This window comes from Amphiura filiformis, chromosome 6 (genome assembly GCF_039555335.1).
Source record: "Amphiura filiformis chromosome 6, Afil_fr2py, whole genome shotgun sequence".
Classification (NCBI taxonomy): domain Eukaryota; kingdom Metazoa; phylum Echinodermata; class Ophiuroidea; order Amphilepidida; family Amphiuridae; genus Amphiura; species Amphiura filiformis.
In genome coordinates, this window is record NC_092633.1 from 36968177 (window position 1) to 36994565 (window position 26389).

Consider the following 26389-nt stretch of genomic DNA (forward strand, 5'->3'; position numbering starts at 1 on the left):
CTAAAATTTTGGCGCGCTCCGCACCTTATTTCCAGCTATTAATTTTGGCCTTGTGAATTTCAGGGTGGAAATAAAACAATTTTGCGCCAAATTGCCAGAAAAGTTTACATTTTCGTAACTTTGGGTTTTCAGTTGATTCCGATTTTGCATTTGCGAGTTATGCATGATTAGGCCAAATAAAATAAAAAACATGTTTCACGTCCGGTTTTCAAAAAAGGAGGAAGAGGGGCTTTTATTTTTTATTTTTATCGCAAAATCGGTGTAAATACCCATAATTAGAGCTATTTTAGCGTATACAATAATGCCTGGAAAGAGGAGGAGGCCTCTTTTTATTTGTTGTTCTGAGAGATAGGCCCCCTCTAACTATCACAAAACCTTATAAAGTGTTTCTTGTATATTAGCAAGGCTATACATGTAGAAAGCACCTCTACTTCCTAGACATATTTTTTGAAAAGTTATAACTGAATTTCAAAAAATAAAAATAAAATTGAAGAAACCTCAAAAAAGGAAGCGGGAGGGGACGTGAAACATGTTTTATTTTTTATTTGGCCTTATGTGTATTACGTCTGCTCATAGGCCATTGTTGTAATTTTGTTCTGGTATACCAAAACGAAATTCAAATTTGACAATATTTTTGCTAAACGAAATAATCTGCCAGAGCTAGTTTCCAGTGGTATAAAAATCTCTACTTTTTTTTTGAAGTTGGGGGATGAGGCTGTGGATCACAAATATGCCCTTTTAATATTCGATTCCTTAATGTTATAATGCATCCTTGTACAATAAGTACAAAACCCAGATGGTTTCAGTTTAGAATAATTCACAGAATCCTGGATACACATTTATTTAATTCAAAATTGGGATAAAAGATTCCAGGCTATGTACTTTTTTCTGGTTGAAAGTGAAACTTTGATTCATTATATGCTGTAATTGTGGCATGAACAAGGGGATATGAGTCGGATGTCGCTAATATTACTTTTGAGATATTGGCAAAAACAGTGTTCAAATTCTCTTGTTTTATCATTGTTTTCAACCATTGATAAATTGCTCATAACTCGGTAACCAGTTGTCCAATTTTGATGGGGATTGCATCAAAATGTAGTATATGTAAATTGCCAGAAAATGATGTAAAAAACTTGTAATTGAAAATTGCTGACACATGACTCATTCCCCTGGCCTTGATCATGTCAAAATTGTCTCATTGCAATCAAATTTTGGTATGATGTGAAAAGTTGATCGAGGACTAAATGTTAACATAAATCTTTCTTAGAAAAAAGATAACTTGCTGTTTGGCGTATATTGTATTGTATTGAATTTTAGAATTATAATTTTATACAGATTTCATGTACATATAAAATTAAAATGTGGAGTGGAATGTGGCTTGTGGATTGATGGCAGTGGCGTAACTAGGGTTGGTAGCACCAGGGGCAAGTAACAAAATTGGCACCCCTACCCCCACCCGAGAATATCTTAGACGCAGGCAGTGGTGTAGCTAGGGGTTGTGGCGCCCAGGGCTTGCACGCGAAATTTTCGACAAATAATGCCTACCACTAATTAATTTTGGTTACTAGAAGTTAAATATCAGTCTTAAAATGTTCTTTCAATTGATATTGTGCTGAAATGTGTGGGAAGCGCGCGACAATTTTGACTTTGAGCGTTTGGATGGGTGCAGAATCGATGCTGAATTGGTCAATTTGCCCCGAGGGTGGCGCCCAGGGTATGTTTATGTTACCCCCCTAGTTACGCCACTGGGATATGGGAGTGTTTTAGGGGTGTGGTGTTTGTGTTTGTTTTCACCTACAAACGTGGACTTTGAGTCCACACTTATGTAGTGAAAAACCCTGCATAGCATATAGTGGACGTCCACGGTCATAAGACAGCAGCAGAGAGTGCTATACAGCATAACTTTGCATAAGGAGTAGGGTCCTCTATCATTGGTGTAATACCAGGTCCACGGCCAATAGCGGTGAAATATCACAGAAGTCCACCTTTGGATTATGATATGTCTGTGTACGTGTGTGTGGGTCCATGGTTTCACTGTTAACAACCACACACACAATACGGGGCCACGGTTGTCGGTGAAAATGTGTAGGGGTGAGGGGGTATGGGGTGGGGTGGGTGTGTGTCTAGGGGTGGTTGCACCAGTGGTGGGTTTTGCATGAATACTTTTAAACCCCAAAATCCGCAAAATCTTTCTTTTCCATAGTTTCTGAGAAGTTAAAACCCTTCCAATAAAAGTTATTTCTGTAAAGGTGACATGTTTGTTTTCAAATAAAATAATTTCTTCCACTCTCTTAAAAGGGCATTTCGTGATCCACAGCATCATCCCCCACTTTTCTTTAAAAAAGTTGAGATTTTTATATCACTGGAAACCTCTGGCTACATAATGTTTATGTACAAAAAATTTCTTGCAGATAAATTCGTTTAGCAAAGATATCGTGGAATTTGAATTTCGTTCTGGTATACCAGAACGAAATTACAATACATTGTCTATGGAGCAGTGTAATACACATAATCATGCATAACACGAAAACAAAAAATCGGAATCAACAGAAATTTTGGGAATAAGTTTTTTCGTGGATATCTACTGAAAAATGTCATAAAAAGAAAATGCTAGGATCACGATATACTCCTTTAAATGTTTCAATCTTTTAATGGTTGACGATCATAGGAATCAATCTAAATGGGTTAAAAAAATGATTTTTGGATTGGTTTTAATTCTTTTTGGAGACTGATTTTGCCATCCACTCAAAGTATAATGTACTGTAGACCTACATTGCATATGGTTAGATTGAGATTTTTATTGTGAAAATTTCCAATCTTTTTTCAATTCAAAAGAATTTGTCCCTAATTTCAATTGGCAAAAGATTGAAAAACAATGAAAATCAACCCTTTTGATAGAATATTCAAATGGCACAGTTTTTTCCAGCAACTTCAATTGCTAAAAGATTGAGAACCATTTCTTTTGATTAAGAAGATTGAAAGTCAAATCAATTGACTTTTAATTTGAAAAAGATTTGTCCCTAAGTGCAGTTTGTAAAAGAATGAAAAAATAATCTTTTTGATTGAATATATTAATCAGAAAATGTATGAGAGCACAAGATCTTTTAATTTCTTTTAGTTTTTTCTCCATTTCAATTTTATTTTTGTTTTTTTTAAATACTAGAGTACCTGCGGCTGTGAGGGCACTGTAGCTGTACGTGAGAGCACCACCAGCATCAGATAGTGATGCTGTTTGACCCCCACTGAACCCATATGACCTCTGACCCTAAATGACCTTGGCTTGATCCCCTTTGACCTTTGATGACCTCAGTTTTATTTGATACATCCATTTGAAATTTAGAAATCATTTTCAGCTATGAATGCTGGGAAGACATTGCAGTCCTCACAGGGAGTGGTGAAATGTTCCTGTTCCTGTCATATTGAGAATTCGTTATACCATGTTTAAGCCCTCGTAGCAAGGACTCCACCCACCAAGTCTGTGCCCGATCGGACAAAGTTTGAAATTTGACCCCTCCGTAATGACCTTTGACCTCGGTTGACCTCAATGGTATTTTGCGCATGTATTCCCCTCGTAGCAAGGATTCCACCCACCAACTTTGAGCCCCATCGGACAAAGTTTGAAATTTAACCCCTCCATAATGACCTTTGACCTCGGTTGACCTCAATTTCATTTCGGGCATATATTCCCTCGCATCAAGGATTCCACCCACCAAGTTTGAGCCCGATCGGACAAAGTTTGAAATATGATCCCTCCGTAATGACCTTTGACCTCGGTTGACCTCAATTTTATTTCGGGCATATATTCCCCTCGTATGAAGGATTCCACCCACCAAGTTTGAGCCCGATCGGACAAAGTTTGACATTTGACCCCTCCGTAATGACCTTTGACCTCGGTTGACCTCAATTTTATTTCGGGCATATATTCCCCTCGTATGAAGGATTCCACCCACCAAGTTTGAGCCCGATCGGACAAAGTTTGAAATATGACCCTCCGTAATGACCTTTGACCTCGGTTGACCTCAATTTTATTTCGGGCATATACTCCCCTCGTATGAAGGATTCCACCCACCAAGTTTGAGCCCGATCGGACAAAGTTTGACATTTGACCCCTCCGTAATGACCTTTGACCTCGGTTGACCTCAATTTTATTTCGGGCATATACTCGCCTCGTATCAAGGATTCCACCTACCAAGTTTGGGCCCGATCGGACAAAGTTGAAATTTTGACCTTTGACCTTGACCTCCGATGACCTTTCAAACTACCCCATAAACGTGGAATGCCCGATACCTATCTATATCCGAAATATCGGAGTGATGCGTCGAAGCGCGGCGAAACGCATTGCCGGACAGACGGACAGACAGAGCTTACGATTTTATTAGTACTAGTGCACCTGCAGCTGTGAGAGCCCTGATGCTGTGAGAGCACTGGCCCACCTCAATTTTGTTTGCGCATATATATTCCCCTCGTATGGAGGATGCCACCCACCAAGTTTGAGCCCGATAGGACAAAGTTTGAAATCCATGACCTTTGACCTCGGATGACCTCCATATAATGGTTTTCATGCTCCCCTCATACAAACGATTACACCTACCAAGTTTGAGCCCGATTGGACAAAGTTTGAAATTTGACCCCTCCGTAATGACCTTTGACCTCAGTTGACCTCGATTTTATTTCGCCCCTATATTCCCCTCGTATCAAGGGTCCCACCCACCAAATTTGGGCCCGATCGGACAAAGTTTGAAAATTTGACCTTTGACCTTGACCTCCGATGACCTTCAAAACCACACGGTCAACATGCTTTTCCCGCACCTACCCATGTCCCAAATATCGGATCGATGCGTCGCAGCACGGCGGAACGCATAGCCGGACAGACAGAGACCGCTTATTATTTTATTAGTATAGATAGATTTTTGGTTATTTGTGACGTGTCATGTCAAAAGGAGACACTTTTGGGCAGGATCGTAAATGGAGAAATAGCCAAAAATCTGCCGGGGGTGATTTTTTCACAATTTGGGTTTGTTGCGAATTTGTGATGTTATTAATGTAAAAAATATTGTCTGATAGTTTCAGACCGGAATATAACTGGCATCTTGTATTTTTGAGACATTTCTCAAGGTAATTCCTACTCTCAACATTGTCAATAATATTTTTAAAGGTCGATATCTCAATTTCCAATTTTATAATACCATAACTTACGAACTCAATATCTTCGCTTAGGAATGTCCGATTTCATTGGGGAAACGGCACTGTGGAGCAAAATATCTCTATATTTAAGATATGTAAAAACCTCACAATTGATAACCTGCCCAAAAGTGTCTCCTTTTGACATGACACGTCACATTTATTTTTCCCCATTTTTGCCAAAGGTGTTTTTTTCATACCAAAAATAAGGTATTTTTGTTTCATTTCTTATACTTCTGTTAAATTATTAATATCTCATGAAATAATATAGACTTATTAATCAACAATTAACATTGTGATCTTTTGTGAAAGAACATTTGCCTCATTTCCTTGGGTAGATATGATCAAATTATGTACTATTTTGTAACATGACTTGCTGTTCATCCAAACTTTGTAATTTGTTTTATTTGACTCATGGATTCCAAGAATAAGTGTGTAGCTGGAGCTACCCAACAGCTACACTTCCCCTAACAGTACTTCCCCTTTTGGCAAAAACTAACTGGGGAATGGAGGAACTTGGAGGGGAAATGCAGTACAATGATTCAATTCAAGGTTGGGATTCATAAGTGCCAAGAGGTTAAAAAGGTTAATATGCTAAAGGCAGCTATAGGGCATTAAACCATATCCCAGTAATATCCAATTATAAACTAACCACCAAAACGGGAACTGAAGAAGAAAGTTGTTTTTTTGCCAAAGTTGAGAATTATAATTGCATTTTGGATGGTTGTTTAAGCCTTTGTTATGTAATTGCATACTTCTTCATGTATCTGGCTTGCCCAAGACCACTAAATCTACTTCCTGGTAGAAGTCCTGATTAAAAAAAAACTATTAAAAACATCATTTGGTTGTTGAATCATTGAAATCAATTGAAGTATTCATATCTTTCAATTATAAAATAAAATAAGAACTGGCTTATTACCATGATTATTCTTTTTCCCTTCATTGTTGTTTTTCCTATATTTTGTTCTAATTTTCTTCTGTTCCTTCCCCCTTTCAATCTTTCTGCTGGTCTTTCTTTTTTCCTGCCTTTAAAAAAAATTTTTTTTGTAAAATGTCCTAGAAATTCTCCATTATCAACCTGAAATTGGTTATGCAAATGCAAATACACTGCAATATTGAACAATGTTGGGTCTATTAAACAAGGGGTGGTGCAATAATAACATAATTCTGAAAGGAGGGCAAGCAATTTGGCCACAGATAGGCCTATTTGGGCACCGTTTCTATATTGCCCCTTAAAAAAAGGGTGTAGAAACGTAACATGTTACAAAACTTGCAAATATGCATTAATTGCATCACATATGATTATAGACAATTTCTTGTTTTAAATTGGGGTTCCCCAAATTCGCCATGTGTAAAGGGAGGGGGGGGGCAAAAAGTTTGGCATGTTGAGGGGGGGCAAAGATTTTTGGCATGTCAAAAGGGGTAAAAGATTTTTGCATGTTGAAAGGGGGGGGACAACCGGGCAAGCAATTGTTGGCAGACCATACTTATAATACATGGCATGTGAATAATTTCAAAATCAAAATGTCATTGAACCAATTCAGAATATGCCCAACATTTGGTGAAATATTTGCCCACTAATTTAGGCTGCAAACATATTGATATTAAACCAAATATATGGGAAATACATGTATGTGCCCATATTTGCAGTGTATCGGTGCCTGGGATCATTGCTTACATCAAAATAAATGATCTAACATTATGCTGACATATTTATTTGAGTACAGTTCCTGATAAAATGTAGCCTATATTATATCAAATCAAGATTTCCCTGAAAAAGAACCACCAAATATTTTCGAAATCCTCATTAAATTTTGATTCAGAAAAATTTTCTCACTATTCCCTATCCAAGTTTCCAGTTCCACACAGTGTTATTGAAGTGGGCGGGCACAAAACCATTGGTATAATTGCCTTACCACTATATAGCACTGACTCACATTCAGTGATGACTTTGATGAATGTACATTTCCCTTTTAACCTGTACACAGGATTTCGCTCAGCAACAGTGGGCTCAGTGGCACAAGAGAGATATTTCTCAGTACAACTTCACTTCAGCTGCCAACAAAATGATGGTGGAAAGAATAGTGTGTTGTGTGATATTCCTATCACTGTGTGTCAGTGGAATGAGGATTAGAGGTAGTGATTTGTGTGATGGTGGTAAACTACACAACCCCACACCAGGTGAGTACCTCAGAAAAAGGGGGACGGTAAGTTATGTGTACTATAGCCTACACTACTCCAAAAAAAATTAATCAAGTGGATCAGAATCTGACCATCTTGATTTTATCTTGTTCTTTTCTCATTGTAGCATGAAAGTAATTACTTAATGAAATGATGCCTTTTAGTATCTGATTTACAGGATTAAAATGATTCAGTGATCCCAGCGAAAATGTTTAGAAAATTAAAATTGTGTAATATTGCTTAAAGGGGCATTTCGTGATCCACAGCCTCATCCCCCCACTTTTCCCAAAAAAAGTTGAGATTTTTACACCACTGGATACCTCTGGCTATACATAATGTTTATGTACCAAATATTTCTTGCAGATTAATTGCTTTAGCAAAAATATCGCTAAATTTGAATTTCGTTCTGGTGCACCAGAACGAAATTACAACTCATCGTCTATGGAGCAGTGTAATACACATAATCGTATATAACTCGCAAACGCAAAATCGGAATCAACTGACATTTTGGAAATAAGCTTTTTTCGTGGATATCTACTGAATAATGTCATAAAAAGAGGATGCTAGGATCACGAAATCCTCCTTTAAAAGGGAAGGATAAGTCATTAAAATTGTCATTCTTTGGAAATGAAAGCCTGAAACCCACTAGCACGCTATGTCAGCACTTCTATGCAGGGGGTGCGACGACCCCCACCCAAATTTGCAAAAGTATACCAAAAGTCACAAAATTTAAGAATTTGTGAGCATAGCGAGCCAAAATATCAGGGTTTTTTTTTTTGGTAAAAAAAGGTCCAAATTTGGGGAAGAAAGTCAACTTTTCACAAATTGCCCCCCCCACTTTTTCCAAATCAGCACCCCCACATAAAAAAAAAAAAAAACTGGCTACGGGCCTGCTTCTATGGTTCTAACTTAGGTGCAAAAAAATGGAATTTTAAGATTTTCCAAATGAGCAAATTGCTGCATACAGGCCTTTAATGATAAATATTTATGCTAATATTTCATCAGATCCTTAATTTCTTTGAGTAGTGTCTAACTTCAATCATTTCTTTTATAATTGGGTCTGCTATCTAGGAAACTAATTAATTTTATTTTGAAAAGGATACATTTATATAGAATGTTATACTGAACATGTTCATGAGGAGTGTTAATTGAAAATTAAACATAAAATTCATAGTTCTACTCCAATAAGGACAAAAAGGACATAGTGTTGAAACTTCCACAGTAAGTACTATTGGAGTCATATGAATTTCGTATTTAATTCAAAGCAAACTGTTTAGGCCTAATGAACGTTTCTTTATAAATTCCAGTATTGGAGGGATGAGATTGAGTTTTGAGGGGTCAGGACCCCTCAGTTGCTGCTTTGTCATTTGCTTATCATGTTTGCTTGTCAACATAGTATGATCAATATCAGTGGTGTAGTCAGGATTTTGGTGTGAGGGGGTAAAGCCAAATGTTTGTCCCCATTTAGGGGACAATGCCAGATTTGCTTTCCCATTTAGGGGCCCCTGGGAAGCCTGATTTTCATCCCCATTTGTCAATTTTGTGTCCCATTTTTGGTCATTTTAAAGACATTTTGCTCTTTACCATTCCCCATTGTCCTTAAAAACTTTCTGTGGGGAGGGGGCACTCTGCCCACCTGCCCCTGGCTACGACACTGGTCAATATTACATTTAAAAAGTGAGCAATGTTACTTTTTTCATCAGTGAATGTTCACACTTTCTAGAGAGTGTTGCCCACTCCAAAAGAATGTTTTACTCATACAGCTCTTTCTGATGAGAGTGGGGAAATCATGGAGTGGTTTTACACTCTTTTGCATTTAGAGAGTACACATAATGTTTAAGCCCATGAGTATAGTAATACTGATTTTAGCCTTTCCGACATTTATGAATATACATGAGCTTATGAATATTGATGAGATCAGGTCAGTTCCAGTTTGCATATTAATGAGGTAGGCATGGCTAATTAGCATATTCAGGAGGTCATAAATATTAAAATGAGGATGCTCCAAATATTTTTGCATGTTTTAGTTTTAAAATATTTTTTTGTGTTGCAGTGAAGTTGAAAATATTTTTTGGCATTGCAAGGATGTTTGTGAAATGTTTTTTTGTGTTTTGAGGATTTAAAAATATTCTTAGTGTTACGAGGATGTTCGTGAAATATTTGTTTGGAAATAGTAGGAAGGAAGTAATTTTAATTACAGGAAACAATTAAATAATGTGTCAAAACCTTGACTTTGTGGCATGGTAACCATTACTAGAATATTTACAAGGTTAATGAATATTATATTATTGCAGAAGTTGTTAACCTAAAAATAGATATGAATAAATGTGAACATTATTTTGAGGGAATTGTTAATTACAAATTCAGGTATTCAACTTTCCATTTTGTGCCTATGATTTCATGGTATGCATGTGAGAGTGTGATTTAATGATTAAAATAACAAAACAAAACAAACAAACAAACAAACAAAAAACTACAACAAAACCTGAACTTTGGGAATGATTTTTGGGAACCCCAAAGTTTGTAATAGTTAGCTACTGAGATAGGGATGAGCTGGGAGTGTTCGCCCTAGGGGCAGGTTCGCCCACCCCTTGTTTCTCAGCACTACGGCTATCGGGGAATTTGGTGATGGCAAAATTAGGTGACATATGTCATTATAAACTTCTCATATTAGCTACGCGACATATAGGGACGTGTTCATCGAACTGCAGCCAAAACAAAAAAATTACACCAAAACGAATTTTTTTTCTTGCAATAATAATGTTGTATTATCATTGATACATAAATACAGATGGTTTTAATGACAATCTGTATTGGGAACATATGTGATTTGTCAAAGATTTAATGCAATTATAAACTCCTTATTCGATTTGTATTATGCATACCCTGAAGAAAATACAAAAAATGTGCACAAGGGGCACGTTCGCCCTTTTGAGGATGGGGCATGTTCGCCCTATATCCTCCCCGGGCGGACTTACCCCAAACTGGAGGGCGGACCTGCCCCATCAGTGTATTATGCAAAATATTTATAATTATACCATTAAACAAGGTAAAACTACTGAAAAGCATGTGTTTTAAAGTTATGTGGTATCAGTATTACTCATACCACCGTTTATGTCCTATCTCCCCGAAGTTGTAAACATGATAAGTTTAAGCTCACTTTGGACCACTACATTTTACCCTGACCCAACCCCTGCAACAATTTAGTGACTCCCTAGAAGAGAATGAATGCCCTGTATACTCTTGCTAAATAGATCTAAATGTTTGCATTTAATATGTTATTGTTATGCAATGTTTAAACCTTTTTTGTGATTAGGGTGAACTTACCCCCCTTATATATGGGCTGTAACCTGCCCCAATATGGGGCAAGTTCGCCACTTTGCAAAACTTTTTTGTTTGCTCTATCCTGTTGCTATTGTAAGGCCTATAGTTCTGGGATTGTGGCCGTATATAGCTAAGACATAGAGCTTTCACATGGGCTAATCAGGTAATCCCTAACCTTAAAATTGACATCGCTAGGTTGGTCAGAAAAATATAGGGCGAACACTCCCCGCTCTCCCCTACATCAGGATCATTTTGCTCCAACAAGCTCCCCATTACAACTGGGTACCGTGGTGTGAGGCAAGTAAAGTAAAGCACCTTACCCAATGCACAACACATTGGCGATAGGGACACCAACCCACAACCACAATAGCCCCCAATAAATCCCCCCAATATTTTGCCAGGGGGATGGTCCATACAATCATCCCCCCAATGTTGACGCCTGTATGTGGGTTTTTGACCAAATTAACCTCATATTTGGGCATTTTAGCCCCCAAAGTGCAAATTTTCGCACGCATTTATTCCACTTTATTTCATGCCATATTTCAACAGTTAAAGGAGGATTTCGTGATCCTAGCATCCTTTTTTTATGACATTTGTCAGTAGATATCCACGAAAAAAGCTTATTTCCAAAATTTCAGTTGATTCCGATTTTATGCGTTTGCGAGTTATGCATGATTATGTGTATTACACTGCTCCATAGACAATGTGTTGTAATTTCGTTCTGGTGCACCAGAACGAAATTCAAATTTGGCGATATTTTTGCTAACCGAATTAATCTGCAAGAAATATTTGGTACATAAACATTATGTAGCCAGAGGTATCCGTGGTGTAAAAATCTCAACTTTTTTGGGAAAAGTGGGGGATGAGGCTGTGGATCACGAAATGCCCCTTTAAGCTTCAAAATGGCAATATTTTTCACACGCCTCGCGCCCATTTGTACCATAAACTTATTCTTTCGCTAAAAGATGCTGGATTTACTATACTTCAAGAATTTTTTTCCAACCCCATCCCCCCAATGTCAGGAAGAAATCTACGCCACTGGCTAGCATAGTCTGCTAGTGGTTTAGCCGAAAGCTGTGTATTTGAGACAAAATAAGGCATTTACATGAATCTGTAATTTATATACTGACAGTATATAAATTAGCTACATGTATTTGAATGGGGCTTCAACTTCGTCAATACTGCTGTTTTCTTGGTTTTTTTGCCAAATTTTCATTTCTTAAAAATACCAAATGACAATTTGAATGGCTTATCCTTCACTTTTAAGCAATTTATTTAAAAAAAATTGTACACTTTTGCTGGAATCACTGAATGGGGCTTTAATGTACTTTTTATTTCCTAATATTTTCAGATAACAAATTGGATTATGTGAAGAAAAACCTATCAGAATGGACTAATCATGAATTAGTAAATGAAGGTGGATTGGTGCGTGTGCGCTGTGAGGTGGTAAACTTTTGTACATTGGAGTGGATTGACAACCAGACAGGAAAACCAATTGAGGAAGAGGCTGGCTACATTGAATTTGAGGTAAGTGAATTAGGATTTTCAGCCAAAAAGTGCCAAAATTGGCTATTCCAGTTGAAATCCATACTACCTCTGTGGAAGATTTTGGAAATATCTTCCACAGGGGGAGTATGTTTTTCAAATGTAATTGGTCAGGATTAATCATTTTGAAACCCATACTCCCCCTGTATTATGGTTTTACCTTCCACAACAGGAGTAAGTATATCAAATGAAAGTTACCCAAGTCTATTCTATTTGAAACTCATACTCCCTCTTTAGAAGACTTTAACTAAATCTGGGGTAGTGTGAATTTTAAATGGAATAGCCAAATAGAGTACAATAAATTGTCCTGTAAAGCTAAGCAGTTTTGGTCACTGAGATAACTTTGCAGTCCCTATAAACTTTGCCTGCCAGTGCACTCTTAAAAAAACTTATCAAAATGAATAGATTCCTCTTCAGAGGGGGACTTACAAGGTATCTCTTCAATTTTACAAGGGTTCTCTTCAAAAATGGTAAATTGAATAAGGGGGTCAAAGGTCAAATAAAAGATTAATACTTGTCAGAAATATAGAAGAATGCTTCTTGAAGTGTGATTTATACCTCTCCTAAAATGTACCTCAAGCTTCTTGGAGAGGGATTTATGATCATACTCTAATAAGGAGTGCAATTTGTAACTCTCATGAAAGTATTCAACAAACTCTAATGCAGCTCGTAGATGGTAGATAGACCTTAAACTCAATCCTTATAATTATTTTATAGTGCTTAAAAAGTAACGGCACATGCCTATACATGAAAATATTCTGAATTTTCCCCCACCTTCCCCGGTCGATATGCCTCTGTGCCTAAAATGCAGTTAGAAATAGCCTGTATAACATAATGATATGGGATTTGTTATATATACAGGATGACAAGCAGGTGCTAGTACTACAAAATGCCAGACTAGAAGATACACGGTATTACACATGTAAAGCATCGCAGGCCAAGGAGTCATTAGAACCACGCACCATATTGGTACAAGTCTTAGGTATTGGGCTATTCCAGTTGAAATCCATACACCCACTGTGGAAGCTAGACATGACATTAATCTCCAAGGAGATTGAATGTTAAATGGATGGGTGTCTCCATTTCAAATCTACACTCCCTGTGTGGAAGATTAAGGTCATGTCTGCCATACAGGGTGTGTGGATTTCAACTGGAATAGCCCATTATACTATACCCCATGCATCTTGACTATATACCCAGCAAACACAAAACGTTTTCGACATCATTAGCATAAGGTTATAAAAGGTTGTCAGAAAACGTTTAAATGTCGGGTTATATAAAGGGTATATTAAGGGTATAAAACGTTTTCATAACATTGAAAAACATTTTTTGATAATCTACTTCCCAGCAAACACAAAATGTTTTACAGAAAACGTTTAAATGTTGGGTTATATAAAGGGTATAAAAACATTTTAATAACATTCCAAAAACATTTTTGAAAACTTGATACCAAACATTCTAAACAGAATGTTATTTTGGGGTTGAAAAAATATTTTGCGAAAAATGTTTGCCCGAAATATTTGCAATAACGTTTTAAAAACGTTTTCATGACCTTTTACGACATTTAAATGTTATTAAAACGTTTTGAACAAAACATCTTAAGAACATTTCTATGTTTGCTGGCTGCAAATATTTTAACATAATGTTATTTAAGTGTTGACAAAATATTCGGCAAAAAATGTTTGCAAAAATAGTTTACAATACCATTTTGAAAACATTTTAAAAATATTGTTGTAGTGTGTTTTCATACAAAACGCTTTTAAAACGCTTTTCATGACCTTTATATAACCCGACATTTTAATGTTATTAAAACGTTTTTACCTAAACCAAAAGCCAAAATATAACTTATTTAAAACATTTTTAAAACATTTTTGTGTTTGCTGGGTAATGGGAGCCCGGTGGGTGGGGGGCACTCACTAAAATGGGTGACAGAGCTGTGCGGCTACAATGACCCCCATTTTTCAACTGCCTTTCACCAAATGAACCCGTTTTTTATTTTACTGAACTACCTCTCACCCAATAACCCCCTTTTTTGTTTTTCTGTCACCAAAAGACCCCCTTTTTTTTAAAATTTTGAGAAAATTTCTGATAATCTCTCACTGAATGACCCCGTTTTTTCCATTATTTTTCTTCAAATTTTTCAAACTTTTATATTTTGACCCCAAATTTTTTCCAGTCTCACTGAATGACCCCCTTTTTGGTAAGATTTTCCCCAGTCTCATGGAAAGACCCCCTTATGGGGGCCTTGTCACTGAAAGACCCCCTGTGTCTAGGCTCTCGCCGAAAGACCCCTAGTTTCGAACTGCACATCCCCGTCACTTTCAAAGTCGAGTGCCTGATTTTCTTTGTCATTTTTTGTCTGAGTGGCACGTTTCTCTTTCATTTTTTGTCAAGGGGGAAATCTGCACCCTGCCTTTTCCCGCTGGCTATGCTACTGGTGTAGTTTAGTTTTACATCCCACATATAAATGACTGCCGAGACTTTAGTTAAACAAAAAGCTGTATTCATTTAAATCCACAGAACTAAATTCAGAGGGATTAGTGCCATTGTCACATCCACACTGCAGAAACACGTCTGCTGACATAGGTGACACGGTCATGTTTTACTGTGAATATTCCGTCGGAACAACAAACCCATGGCAGGGAGTAGGTACATATTGGGAAAAACAAAATGGAACAGGTGGTGATTTTCTCACATTATCCGCATTTCATGAGGAAATTGAAGATGATCCAGATGTAACTACTGACTATGATGAGGTAGTTGAAAGAGAAGGTGTTAAAACAGAAATGTAAGTCTTACAAATCACGTAATCAATAGCACATAATAACATTTTTGTTTCAAACGGTATTGATGTTTGATTGTGTCCTCATGGTTTGCATATACATAGGGGTGTCCTCATGGTTTGCATATACAGGTGCATGTCAAAAAGTAGGCCACTCCGGTGCAAATATTCCTTAATATGAGGAGCTCCTTAATATGAGGAGCCCCACTCGTGCCAACGTGTTGTGTCCTTAGGCAAGGCACTTTATCCTCATTGCCTACTGGGGGATGGGGTTGGATTGGATTGGATGTTTGTATAGTTGTTTGTTTCAATGTTGCAATATTGGCGCTGATTAAGTTGCTGCCTGCAAATTGCATTGTGTCTGTTTGTTGTGTTTAATGTACCATTCTAGCAATTTGACCTGTGGGTCACCATTAGATAGATAGATAGATAGATAGATTTATTATTATCTTTTCACTCATTACATGATACAAGAATAATACATAAGAATAATACATTATAAAGATATAGATAATAATACATATAATAAACTATGGAAATACATAAAACAACGATGAGTGAAGGAATTACAGTTGAGGCCCAAAGGCCTGTAGCTCTGTAACCCCTTGATACGTTCAGGTATATGGCAATTATTTGACATGACAGCAGGTTGGTAGACAACAAAAATGCCGAGTCCAACCAACCAACTGTCATGTCTATCAACGACATATCCTATGTTAACATTTAAGGAAAAACAAAGAAAAAAACAAAAATGCACATATCAAAAACTAATTATTGAAAGTAAATTAATGAAATTAGTGAACAATATATTGGTGCGGTACACATGAATGAAAGACTGTAAACAATTAGGAATAGTTTTGCATAAGATGTTGTTTATACTTTTTCCAGAATTGCTTCACTGATGACGAGTTTGAAATAAAACCTTCCTTATATGGTCACACAAAATTATAAACATATTGCAATTACTGAACTGTTTTGATTGTATGTATTAATTATCATTGGTGCTAATTTTATGTGTTTGTTATAAGAAAATTCCTTACCATCAGTAGTTGAGTTTTCCTGACAAATAAGAATATACCAGACATTCTTTAAAAAATGGTTCTGTGTAGAACCTAAAATGGTTCTTGAGCTGTCCCGCACGTGGACCTTAACCCCTTGAGCACTACCTGATGATCTAACATTGCCTCTGATTGGTCAATTACATGATATCTTCATTTTAATCACCAATCAGAATGGAGCTTGGCAAATAATCCACCCCAATTTTTTTGTGTGGTGAAATTATTCTAACAATGTTGCTGATTGGTCCAATTGATAATGAAAACTTCTTTTTGGCCTAGCGGCAGGTAGTTCTCACAGGGTTAAATGGTTCTACAAAGATGAGAACGAACCATCTCAGACCTGAAAAGGGTTCTGGAAAGTCAAAAGAACCATCTCAGACCTGAAAAGGGTTCTGGAAAGTCAAAAGAACCATTTTAGACTTGAAAAGGGTTCTGGAAAGGCCAGAAAGAACCATTTTTAGCTCTTTAAATTTTCAAGAACCCTTTTCTCTGATGAGGGTTCTACATACAGGACAGCCAAGAACCCTTATGCCTGAAAACTTTTGATTCTCCTTGCACCCCTCTCTGTCTTGCTCTCTGTATACAGGCCAGCGGGTGATCCACTCTGGGTGTATAACACCACACTGTACCTAAGGAACATATCACAGGAGGCATTTGGTGAATATAGGGTGTTCTTTAGTATTCTTTTTGATGATAACAGACTGTACTACATATCGTTAACAGAAAGTAAGTGTATCTTTAAATTCTGTGGTGATTGCACAAGTGGTTTAAGGGATCAGACAGCAACATTTGCACAGTATTTCTTGTGGAGCATGAGAGAACCTCGGACATATCAAAAGTATTCTGAATATGAGGAATGTCTTTCTGATATCAAATAATTTTGATTTTTAAGGTGTACTGCAACTCATGATCATGAAAAAAACACCATCTCTATTCTGAAATATTTTCCAAAGTTTAGGCACTTATCGAAAGTAAGTGTATCTTTAAATTCTGTGGTGATTGCACAAGTAGTTTAAGGAATCAGACAGCAACATTTGCACAGTATTTTTTATGGGGCATGCGAGAACATCAGACATATCAAAAGTATTCTGAATATGAGGAATGTCTTTCTGATATCAAATAATTTTGATTTTTAAGGTGTACTGCAACTCATGATCATGAAAAAAACACCATCTCTATTCTCTATTTTCCAAAGTTTAGGCATTTATCATATTTTTCAGATCCGGCGCCACCAAGGGATGACAGAAATGGTGTAACAGAAGTATTAATAGGCATTGCAGTATTAATTGCAATTATTGGCTTACTTGGAATAGTCTACTACAAAAAACAGGTTGATATCAAGCTATTCTGGAAAGACAATTTCAGCAAGGAAGGGAAAAATGGTAAGAATATATAAATATATTAAAGGAGTATTTCGTGATCCTAGCATCCTCTTATGCAAGTTATGCATGATTATGTATATTACACTGCTGCTCCATAGACAATGTGTTGTAATTTCGGTCTGGTGTACCAGAACGCAATTCAAATTTCAAGATATTTTTTGCGAAACGAATTAATCTGCAAGAAATTTTTTGTACATAAACGTTCATGTATAGCCATAGGTTTCCAGTGGTATAAAAATCTCAAAAACTTTTTTTTAGGAAAGTGGGGATGATGCTGTGGATCATGAAATGCCCTTTTAATATTGTGTTTTGTATCTGACATTGAGGCAATGGCGGTGCCAGAATTGTTTTTTCAGGGGGCATGTTGGGGATCACACCACTAAATCAAGTTCCTATATATACCGTGTGTCGAAAGTCCGTTCCGCCTATATTCCGACTTCCCATGGAGCGTAGCATCAATATGGAAGTACCCCCTCTGTTCATTTGCCTTTGGGCTACTAGCTACAATGAGTCCAAAGGCGCATTGCAAAGAAAAAAATATGTCGGCCGTTGTTCTACATTTGTAGAGCTAATTTTGTATGTGTTGACAGATTCAAAGATCTGCAAACCTCAGATTTCAATGGAAAAGCAATACTGACTGAGGTTTGCATACCTTCGGAGGTTATCGACCATAAAGAGACAACAACTTCAAATAAATTGCTAAGTGACATTTTAATTAATCTAAAACAATAACCAGTAACAAATTAATATCAAATTAATTGTGTAAGTTTAATTTAAAGCATCTGAAAGTGGTTTTCTTATGGGGGGAGGAACAGACTTATGACACACCGTATATGTATGTGTTAAAAGGTAGTGAAGAATTCATAATTTTCTATTAGTTAAACCGTCATCCCAGCAAACACAAAACATTTCATACAGGTTATATTTTGGGTTTTTGGTTTTGGTAAAAGATTGTATATATGTGACGTGTCATGTCAAAAGGAGACACTTTTGGGCAGGATCGGGGTGATTTTTTCACTATTTGGGTTTGTTTTTTTACCTTGAAATTTTTCAAGGTAATTCCTACTCTCAACATTGTCAATAATATTTTCAAAGGCCGATATCTCAATTTCCAATTTCATAATACCATAACTTACAAACTCAATATATTCGCTTAGAAATGTCCGATTTTATTGGGGAAAACGGTGTTGTGGAGCAAAATATCTCTTTATTTAAGATATGTAAAAACCTCATAATAGATAACCTGCCCAAAAGTGTCTCCTTTTGACATGACACGTCACATATAGTGGCTTTAAACCATGCCATTTAAGTATGCTAATTTATGTGATTTCTCTCGTAATAATATTTTAATATAAAATCGAGACACAATTAATATGATTGGCCATTAAGGCACAGTGGGAGTGAGAATGCAGTTGATGAAATGTTTAAAATGTTGGGTTATTATAAAGGGTATAAAACTATAAAATGTTTTGATAACATTAAAATACATTTTCGAAAATTAGCTGAAAAACTTGGTTAACCCTAACTGTACCAAACATCAAAAAACTCAATTCACAGAGCATCTGCTAGCACGGGTATCCCATATGATGCATGCGATTGCATCATCATGCAAACAGTCATATGGGCATGGAAAGCTTGGCCGCCCTATGACAAGGTATGGCAGTGCGCATGTCTGGCACCAAAGAGGTCCCAGGTCCAAAGCCGGTCCCCCTCACCAAAATAGGCCTGGGCGTTAAGGTTAATAATGGTTTGTAAATATCGGAAAAATATTTTACAAAGTGTTTGCCCAAAAATATTTTACAATGATATTTTGACATTTTAAAAATGTTGATATAGTGCTTTTTCTTATAAAACCTAAGATATATATAACCCAACATTTATAATACTATTAAAATGTTTTGGCCAAAACCAAAACACATATAACATTTTATAAAAATTTTTTGCTGAGTATATGCATGAATGAATAACCTATTTGCCCTTTCAAATATATTTTCTATTATCCTCTTTCTGTAATTCAGACAATAAGGAGACTGATGCATACATATCCTACCATAGCGATTACGGCCAATCTGAACAGGACCTCAACTTTGTAATCAACGTGTTGAAAGTGAAACTAGAGGGCCAACAATATAGAGTAGTTATCAGAGATATACATCATATACCTGGCACACGTAAGTAGCCCTGTATGAAAAGAAATGAAAAAAAGAAATACCAAGGGACGTTTCCAGAAACCTTTGACCTGGGATACAGAATTGTCAACAGTTACCATAGGGTATTAAATAAAAGGCACTAAATTTAATGCCCACGTGACCCATGGGCACCGCCATACCAAGACCACCAAGTGATCAGTAGATGTGCTACAATGCTAAGAGATAGGAATTTTTCAGACAAATAACATCAAAATTGCTGAAAATTTAATAGGCAACTTAATTATACATACGGGGGTTCTGTTTTTTAGTATGTTTTCAAGAACTAAATTTTGAAAGTTTTGGTCGACGGAAAAAAAAGTTATCGAAGGAAACTCTTACAATAATACAACAAAGTTGCAAAAAAAGGACAAATTTGCTAGAAAATTTGGACATGCATCCTGCGTTTCCAATTGAAATACACAGGAAGACCACCCGCTGTGCCAAAGGTCACTTTTCCAGACATCCTGTCTAGACGCTGTAATGTCAGTGCCCATCTGGTCACGTGGGCATTAAATTAAGTGCCTTTATTTAAATGCCCTAAGACGACTGGTCAAAGTATATATCTTTTGCAATTAGGCTAAGTGGCAACACAACTTTATAGCGTTTTGGCATGATCTTGAGAGCCACTTACAAATTTAATAATTTATTTTATTGGCACAGACCCCCTTCCCATATGCCCCTGACATATACCCAATGACAATATATCACCATCCTAGATATGTTAGGTGCACACAGAGAAAATGAACTTATATTCTTAATTAAGTTGATACTGTCACTTTCAAATAATCTGTCACATTTACTGGACCAATTTGACATAATGAAACTAAAGAGAGTGAACAAAACAGTTTTCAAGTTTCTTGTCATTTTGAACAGAAATCTGTTCATTTTGAACAGAAATCTGTTCGTTTTGAACAGAAATCTGTTCGTTTTGAACAGAAATCTGTTCGTTATGAACAGAAATCTGTTCATTTTGAACAGACATCTGTTCATTTTGAAGAGAAATCTGTTATATCCCATTTGAATAGAATTGAGGGGGGGGTTCTCCCTGGGTGAAGGTATACAGGGATTTGCCATGGTTTTGGGGTACCTTTTCAGCGATTTTGGTATATTGATGGGTAGGTTTTCAATGTGCCCAATTGAGTGCATTTTGAAAATTGGTATACTGATGGGTAGCAAAAGTAGGTATAGAGAAAAAAATTATCCATTTATTTCAGATACTTTGCACAATGCTACTTTTAAGTTAGTTCTGTATGCACTTTGCTAATTTTATTACCATTAATTATTTTATGTCATTTCAGATATAGCAGAGGAGATAGTCAAATCTCTTGATACATGTCGCCGTTGCATTCTTGTTGTGTCGCCTTCGTATATCACATCATCAACTGGAAATTACGATATCAAAGTCATGATGGATCAAGTAGAAAGCTGCAAGAAGCAAATTATTCCAATTGTTTTTAAGGAAGTAGAAGACTCACTTACAGGTGATACAAATGATATCAAGTTATTGAAACATATTATGAACAATGCACACTGCTTGAAATGGCCAGAAATTGAAAGACAATCCGAGTCCACATCTGAAAAACAAACTAATACGAAAAGGGTTAAAACAGTGGATAAAAAGATGGATAAAAAGAAGGAATTATTTTGTAAAGAATTGATGCTTCGGATGCCTCCTCGACCTAAATCATCTCTGGAGTACAATACAAGTATGAGCCAAGTTGATATGATATCTCATGAGGAGAGACCGTCATTTTCAACTTCAATAAGCTTTCAAAATGGCCAGACCTCAATCTATCCCAATCTGAATTCTGAATCAAGTACTGATATGATCAATATGGCAACAGTGCCAGAGACAAGTAATGGTGAAGTTCCACAGCAACACAGTAAATCAGTTGGATTGTATCCAGTTCTAACATAGGGTTTTACAACAGTCAACATTAATGGGTATATTGTCACGGGAAAATTTTCTGGACACATGACCAATGCGTATCAATGTAAGTGTAACCTCGAGCCTGATCACTGACCCCCGGCGGTGACCTCGCTATTCAAGTCTTAGTAATTTTGAATTGGAATAGTATTCTTGGCCGCAATTTTGATAGAAATTTGTGTATTGCAAATTTATTGAATATCATGCAATCTTAATTTCTTCACAATATCATCAAAACGTAATTTCAAAAATATCTACCTATGGAAAAAAATATTTGTCTACGGAAACTCTTACCATGATATTTTTAACATGCGACAAGTTATTTATTTTGCATCAAAGAAGGAATTCTTCCTATTCAAATACATTGGAAGACCACCCGCTGTGCTCGGGGTCACATTCCATAATGCTAATATGTCTGCGCCCATGGGTGTCACGAGTCCAGAAAATTTTCCCGTGAAAATGTACCTATTAATTCTAACTGCACAATGGGAGATTGTCGAGTAGATGCCTTTTGTTCTTTTCTCTTGAGTGTATAGTTGCTTATGACTAACATTTTCTTGTTTAACCCCATGAGCACTACCAATCTAACATTGCCTCTGATTGGTCAATTACATGATATCTTCATTTTAATCACCAATCAGAATGGAGTTTTGCAAATAATTCACCCCAATTTTTTTGTGTGGTGAAATTATTCTTACAATGTTGCCGATTGGTCCAATTGATAATGAAAACTCCTTTTTGATCAATAGCCAGGTAGTTCTCATGGGGTTAAGGTTGATGCTTAACATGTTGAAAGGTCAAAAAATAGCATGGCAGATGATGGCACCCTTGAGCAATAAATATGAAGTCAAAGGTTATACAGGGGTCAAAACTCAAAATTGCTCTGATCTGGTTAAAAGCTATACCAAAATATTCCTTGGGAGGTTCTGGTTAAAACTATTATACGCCCAAGGTGAGATCAATAGTACTATACGCCCTCAGGAAAATCTCAACATCTCAACAAGGGATCATAGTTTTAACCAGAACCTTGAAAAAAGGCAGTATAGATTGGTTTTATTATATACTCCATTAATATATTCTTAGTTCATTGATTGGTCAAAAATTCAACAGCTGGAGAGTACAAATTCAACATTTGTACTCTCCAGCTTCTATACTGAGTGAACAGCACAACCAATTTGAGCATAACTTATATGTTTTGTTCTTCAAAAAGAAATTGAACAGGATAAAATCGGGCTAACCAATGACAGCAGCGCGAAATCATGCTATGGTAGTTGCTCGCGCGTTAATTGTTCCGTTACATCGGATGTGTGTATACAGAAGACATTGTTGAAGACAATTGTTACGGCTTGGAGGTACTATATATTTATGGCTCATCCGGGACATTGAAAAGACTATTTACGGCTAAGAGGTACATGTAATATTTATGGATGGGAGTACTGATGTACTATTGTACTGTACTATTTTTCGGTCATGTGATCCACTTTTAACCAATCAATGAACAAGAATATATTAATGATGTACAAGGGGGTATCAAAAAGTTTTTGAAATCGCCCTGAAATGAAAGAGCTATATCAATAAAATTTTGTCAGTGCAATCACTGGTCCTTATGTACACTAGGCCAAAAAAAAATATTGTTGTGTTGCCCTCAACCGTCCTACCCTAAATTTTGTTTTTTTTTTTTTTTTTGAATGATGATTTTTACAGATTTGTTCAAAAACTCAATGTTTTTCACTTAAAATTAATATTTTATTGTGAGACTAGTCTTTAATTGTTGTCTAACAGGTATCCAGAAGTCAAAATTGACAAATGTCCCCTAATTGAACAAGCATTATTTAATATTTGAGGGGATTTTTAAAAACTGAAGGTTTAAAAAAATGTAAAAAAGAAAGAAAAAAAATCCGGGATCCGACCGTCCTACCCAAATTTCCCATTTTTCCACTTGAGGGCAACACAACAATTGTTTTTTTTGGCCCTATGGTGCAAAAATGGTCTCATAAGTATGTTTACTTTGTTTACAGGCGCTAGATGTCAGTACCTGCCTATGTAACCGCATAACCAGTAAAATGGAGAAAATTGAGACATGTAGCATGATTAAGTTCCATTTTAAGGGTTACAGTGCCCAGAAAATTTGTGATGAAATAAATATTCCTTTTCCAAAAAGCAACAGTGACATTGGCATCTAGCGCCACCTGTAAAAGAAGTAAACATACTTATGAGACCATTTTTTCACCATAGTGTACATAGGGATCAGTGATTGCACTGACAAAATTTCATTGATATAGCTCTTTAGCCTCTTTCACTTCTGGGCAATTTCAAAAACTTTTTAATACCCCATCGTATATAATTATCATTATTTATCATTTCTGCACAAAAAATGTAAAAAATAGTGTATCAAGTAGAAATTTATTATAGTCAAACATATATGTAAATATTGTTTATATTATTTCATTTTGCAAATAAATTGTACAAAAAAGACGAAATATAGCACTGGTAAAAAGGTTGTCCAAAGATATGGGTAGTGAACAGTGAAAACCATTATTACATTATTGTTCCCATCATTTGTGTAGCTGTGACTAAGTTTGGGTTGAAATTTAAAGTGATCAGTATGTGACATATTTTAACTATTACCGGTACATAAAATTGTCCAAATTGCACCCATTATCCAAGTTTGATATAAAATTGGATGGTTTAAGGCCAGAGTAAGGGGAGACACATTCGTCCACATCCGAATTTGAGATTTCTTGATATTTATCAACACTAAGATGTATTCTTTCACTTGAAACTGATAAAAATACAACTTCCTAATATTTACTTGTATTTTTGCTTGATTTATTTCACTCTTTTCAACTCTAAAAAGTCACATGGCTCAAGACAGCTTAGTAAATTGGCGGAAATAATGAGTTGGCAATGCGCTTAATGCAAAATATTGTGATTACGCGTGTGTCGTCGCAAGGACGCCAAGCGCAACTCTCGCGTGTGTCCAACGAGTCAAGGCGCATTCGGTATATTGTTAACACCAGCAAATGTGATGTAAACAAAACAACAATTTGTAGTGAAAAAGCCACTTAGATTTTTTAATTATTTTGGATTTAGGCGCACTAAAACAGACATTATAGATTCATTGGTGCAAAAAGATGCATATTTAGACCACGCACCAGATACAGCTTTTACAAGCGTGAAAGTCTTGCCGTTTTAAAATATAAGGACCTTTTGTGCATAATTTTGACATTTTTTTACTAAAATGTCGATTTCTCAGAGTTCATTTTTAACAATATTGTACGATTTTTGTGACAAGATAACTCGAAAAATATGCAAGCAAAAGGTAAACCTTTTGCACTATCGTTTAGAGCACATCAAACTCTAGGGAAGGTTTTCTCATTTTTTCAAAATATTTGTTTTGAACAAAAATATACACCATTATGTGCATTTTTTAGCTTAATAGAGTGACAAAATTGCTTTTTTCACATGTTTTTTGCAATATTACAAAAAATAAAAAAAAATTAAAAAAAATAAAAAAACCTTCCCCAAGTTCATGTCTCTTCTCCATGAAAAACTAACTAATTTTTCATTACTCGAACGGATTTTTTTTTAAGTTGTCACAAAAAAATGGGGGTAAAAAAGTGAATTTTTGTGATTTTTTTCAAAAACTCAAGATTTTTGAACAAATCTGACGTCACCATGGGATTCCTTGACTCATTCCCTTTCCAAAAATGTATAGTTTTATATACTTTGGACAACACAATTCAAAAATAATGATGCTCGAAAAGGTCCGTGTTCTCTCCCATTACTCTGCCCTTAAACATAATAAAGGTTGCAATTGAATTTGAACTGTGCATGTGAGACCACGTCATTTCAACCTATTTAACCAAGTTTGGTTGCAATTGTGACCCGTTCTGACAAAACCAGGAACAAGTCGCATTTTTGACATTTCATGATTTGGATAAAATTGCAAGCACTATACAATAAGCTTTAAAATGATACCACAATTATATAAATAAAATCAATACTTTTCAACGATAAGGATAATTTTGTAAATGATACCTTGATATTTTTGCCAAATTGGTATCTCGAGTACATGGAGTATTGGGCCAATTAGTTTCCTGCCTTACACAGGATTGAATAGGGATTATCATAGTTCAACTGTTATTTATTGATTAAATAAAACTCCCTCTAATAAGTACTTTCACAGAATTTAAAAGTCTACTTAGTCCCACAGTCAAATACTATGAAATCAAGAATTCCAAAATTTGATTATTTTGTTTATGGAAATGTCATCTTTAAAGGCCTATAACTCAAAAACATGTCTGGCGACTTGTTTCGGGTTTTGTTGGAGCTGATCACAATTAGATAATGAGCTCTTCCTGTGAGAGGTAAGTTTATACTAAATTATATGTGACGGACATACACACACCCCACTCTAACGTCAGCCCACCATTGATAGGCAAGCCTATGAGACCTGTTCCCACAAAATGAGTGGAAAGTCACTAGGGAAGAAACCCGGTCCCCGCACTCCGTGCATCCGCGGGTATTCATGCTCGTCGAAAATTTCATGAAATAAGGGGTGTATTCAGATGAAGAAACGCGATTCATGAAACACACAAAAAGGGTGTGTTTTTTCAAACCACATGTAAGAAAAATAAAAAAAAGGGTATTTCCATCGAGCAGCCAACACGTTTCTGCCAGAAAAGAGTATATTAGAAATATCATTCGCGTTTTAGCGAAAATAGGGGTATTGTCGAAGAGCAAATAATTCGCGAAAAAAAAAAAAAAAGGGGTGTTTTTCCCCTAAAAACTTCGCGAAATGAGATGCAAAAGGGGGC

General features: G+C 36.1%; 1 protein-coding gene across 1 annotated transcript; it reads left to right on the forward strand.

Moving 5' to 3' along the window:
* The first annotated feature begins 7192 nt into the window (after positions 1–7192).
* Positions 7193–23228, forward strand: LOC140155369 (interleukin-18 receptor 1-like). The gene is made up of 8 exons (XM_072178187.1): positions 7193–7362; positions 12038–12213; positions 13093–13213; positions 14752–15019; positions 16658–16797; positions 17292–17453; positions 19472–19624; positions 20941–23228. Exons 1-8 carry the CDS (start codon positions 7248–7250, stop codon positions 21558–21560), a joined length of 1755 nt encoding a protein of 584 aa, XP_072034288.1. The 5' UTR covers positions 7193–7247; the 3' UTR covers positions 21561–23228.
* Positions 23229–26389: the final 3161 nt, after the last annotated feature.

Coding starts and splice junctions, on each gene's coding strand:
- LOC140155369 (XM_072178187.1), top strand. CDS start 7,248: ATGATGGTGGAAAGAATAGTGTGTTGTGTGATATTCCTATCACTGTGT. Junction 12,214..13,092: donor CTGGCTACATTGAATTTGAG/GTAAGTGAATTA, acceptor TTATATATACAG/GATGACAAGCAGGTGCTAGT. Junction 17,454..19,471: donor CAGCAAGGAAGGGAAAAATG/GTAAGAATATAT, acceptor TCTGTAATTCAG/ACAATAAGGAGACTGATGCA.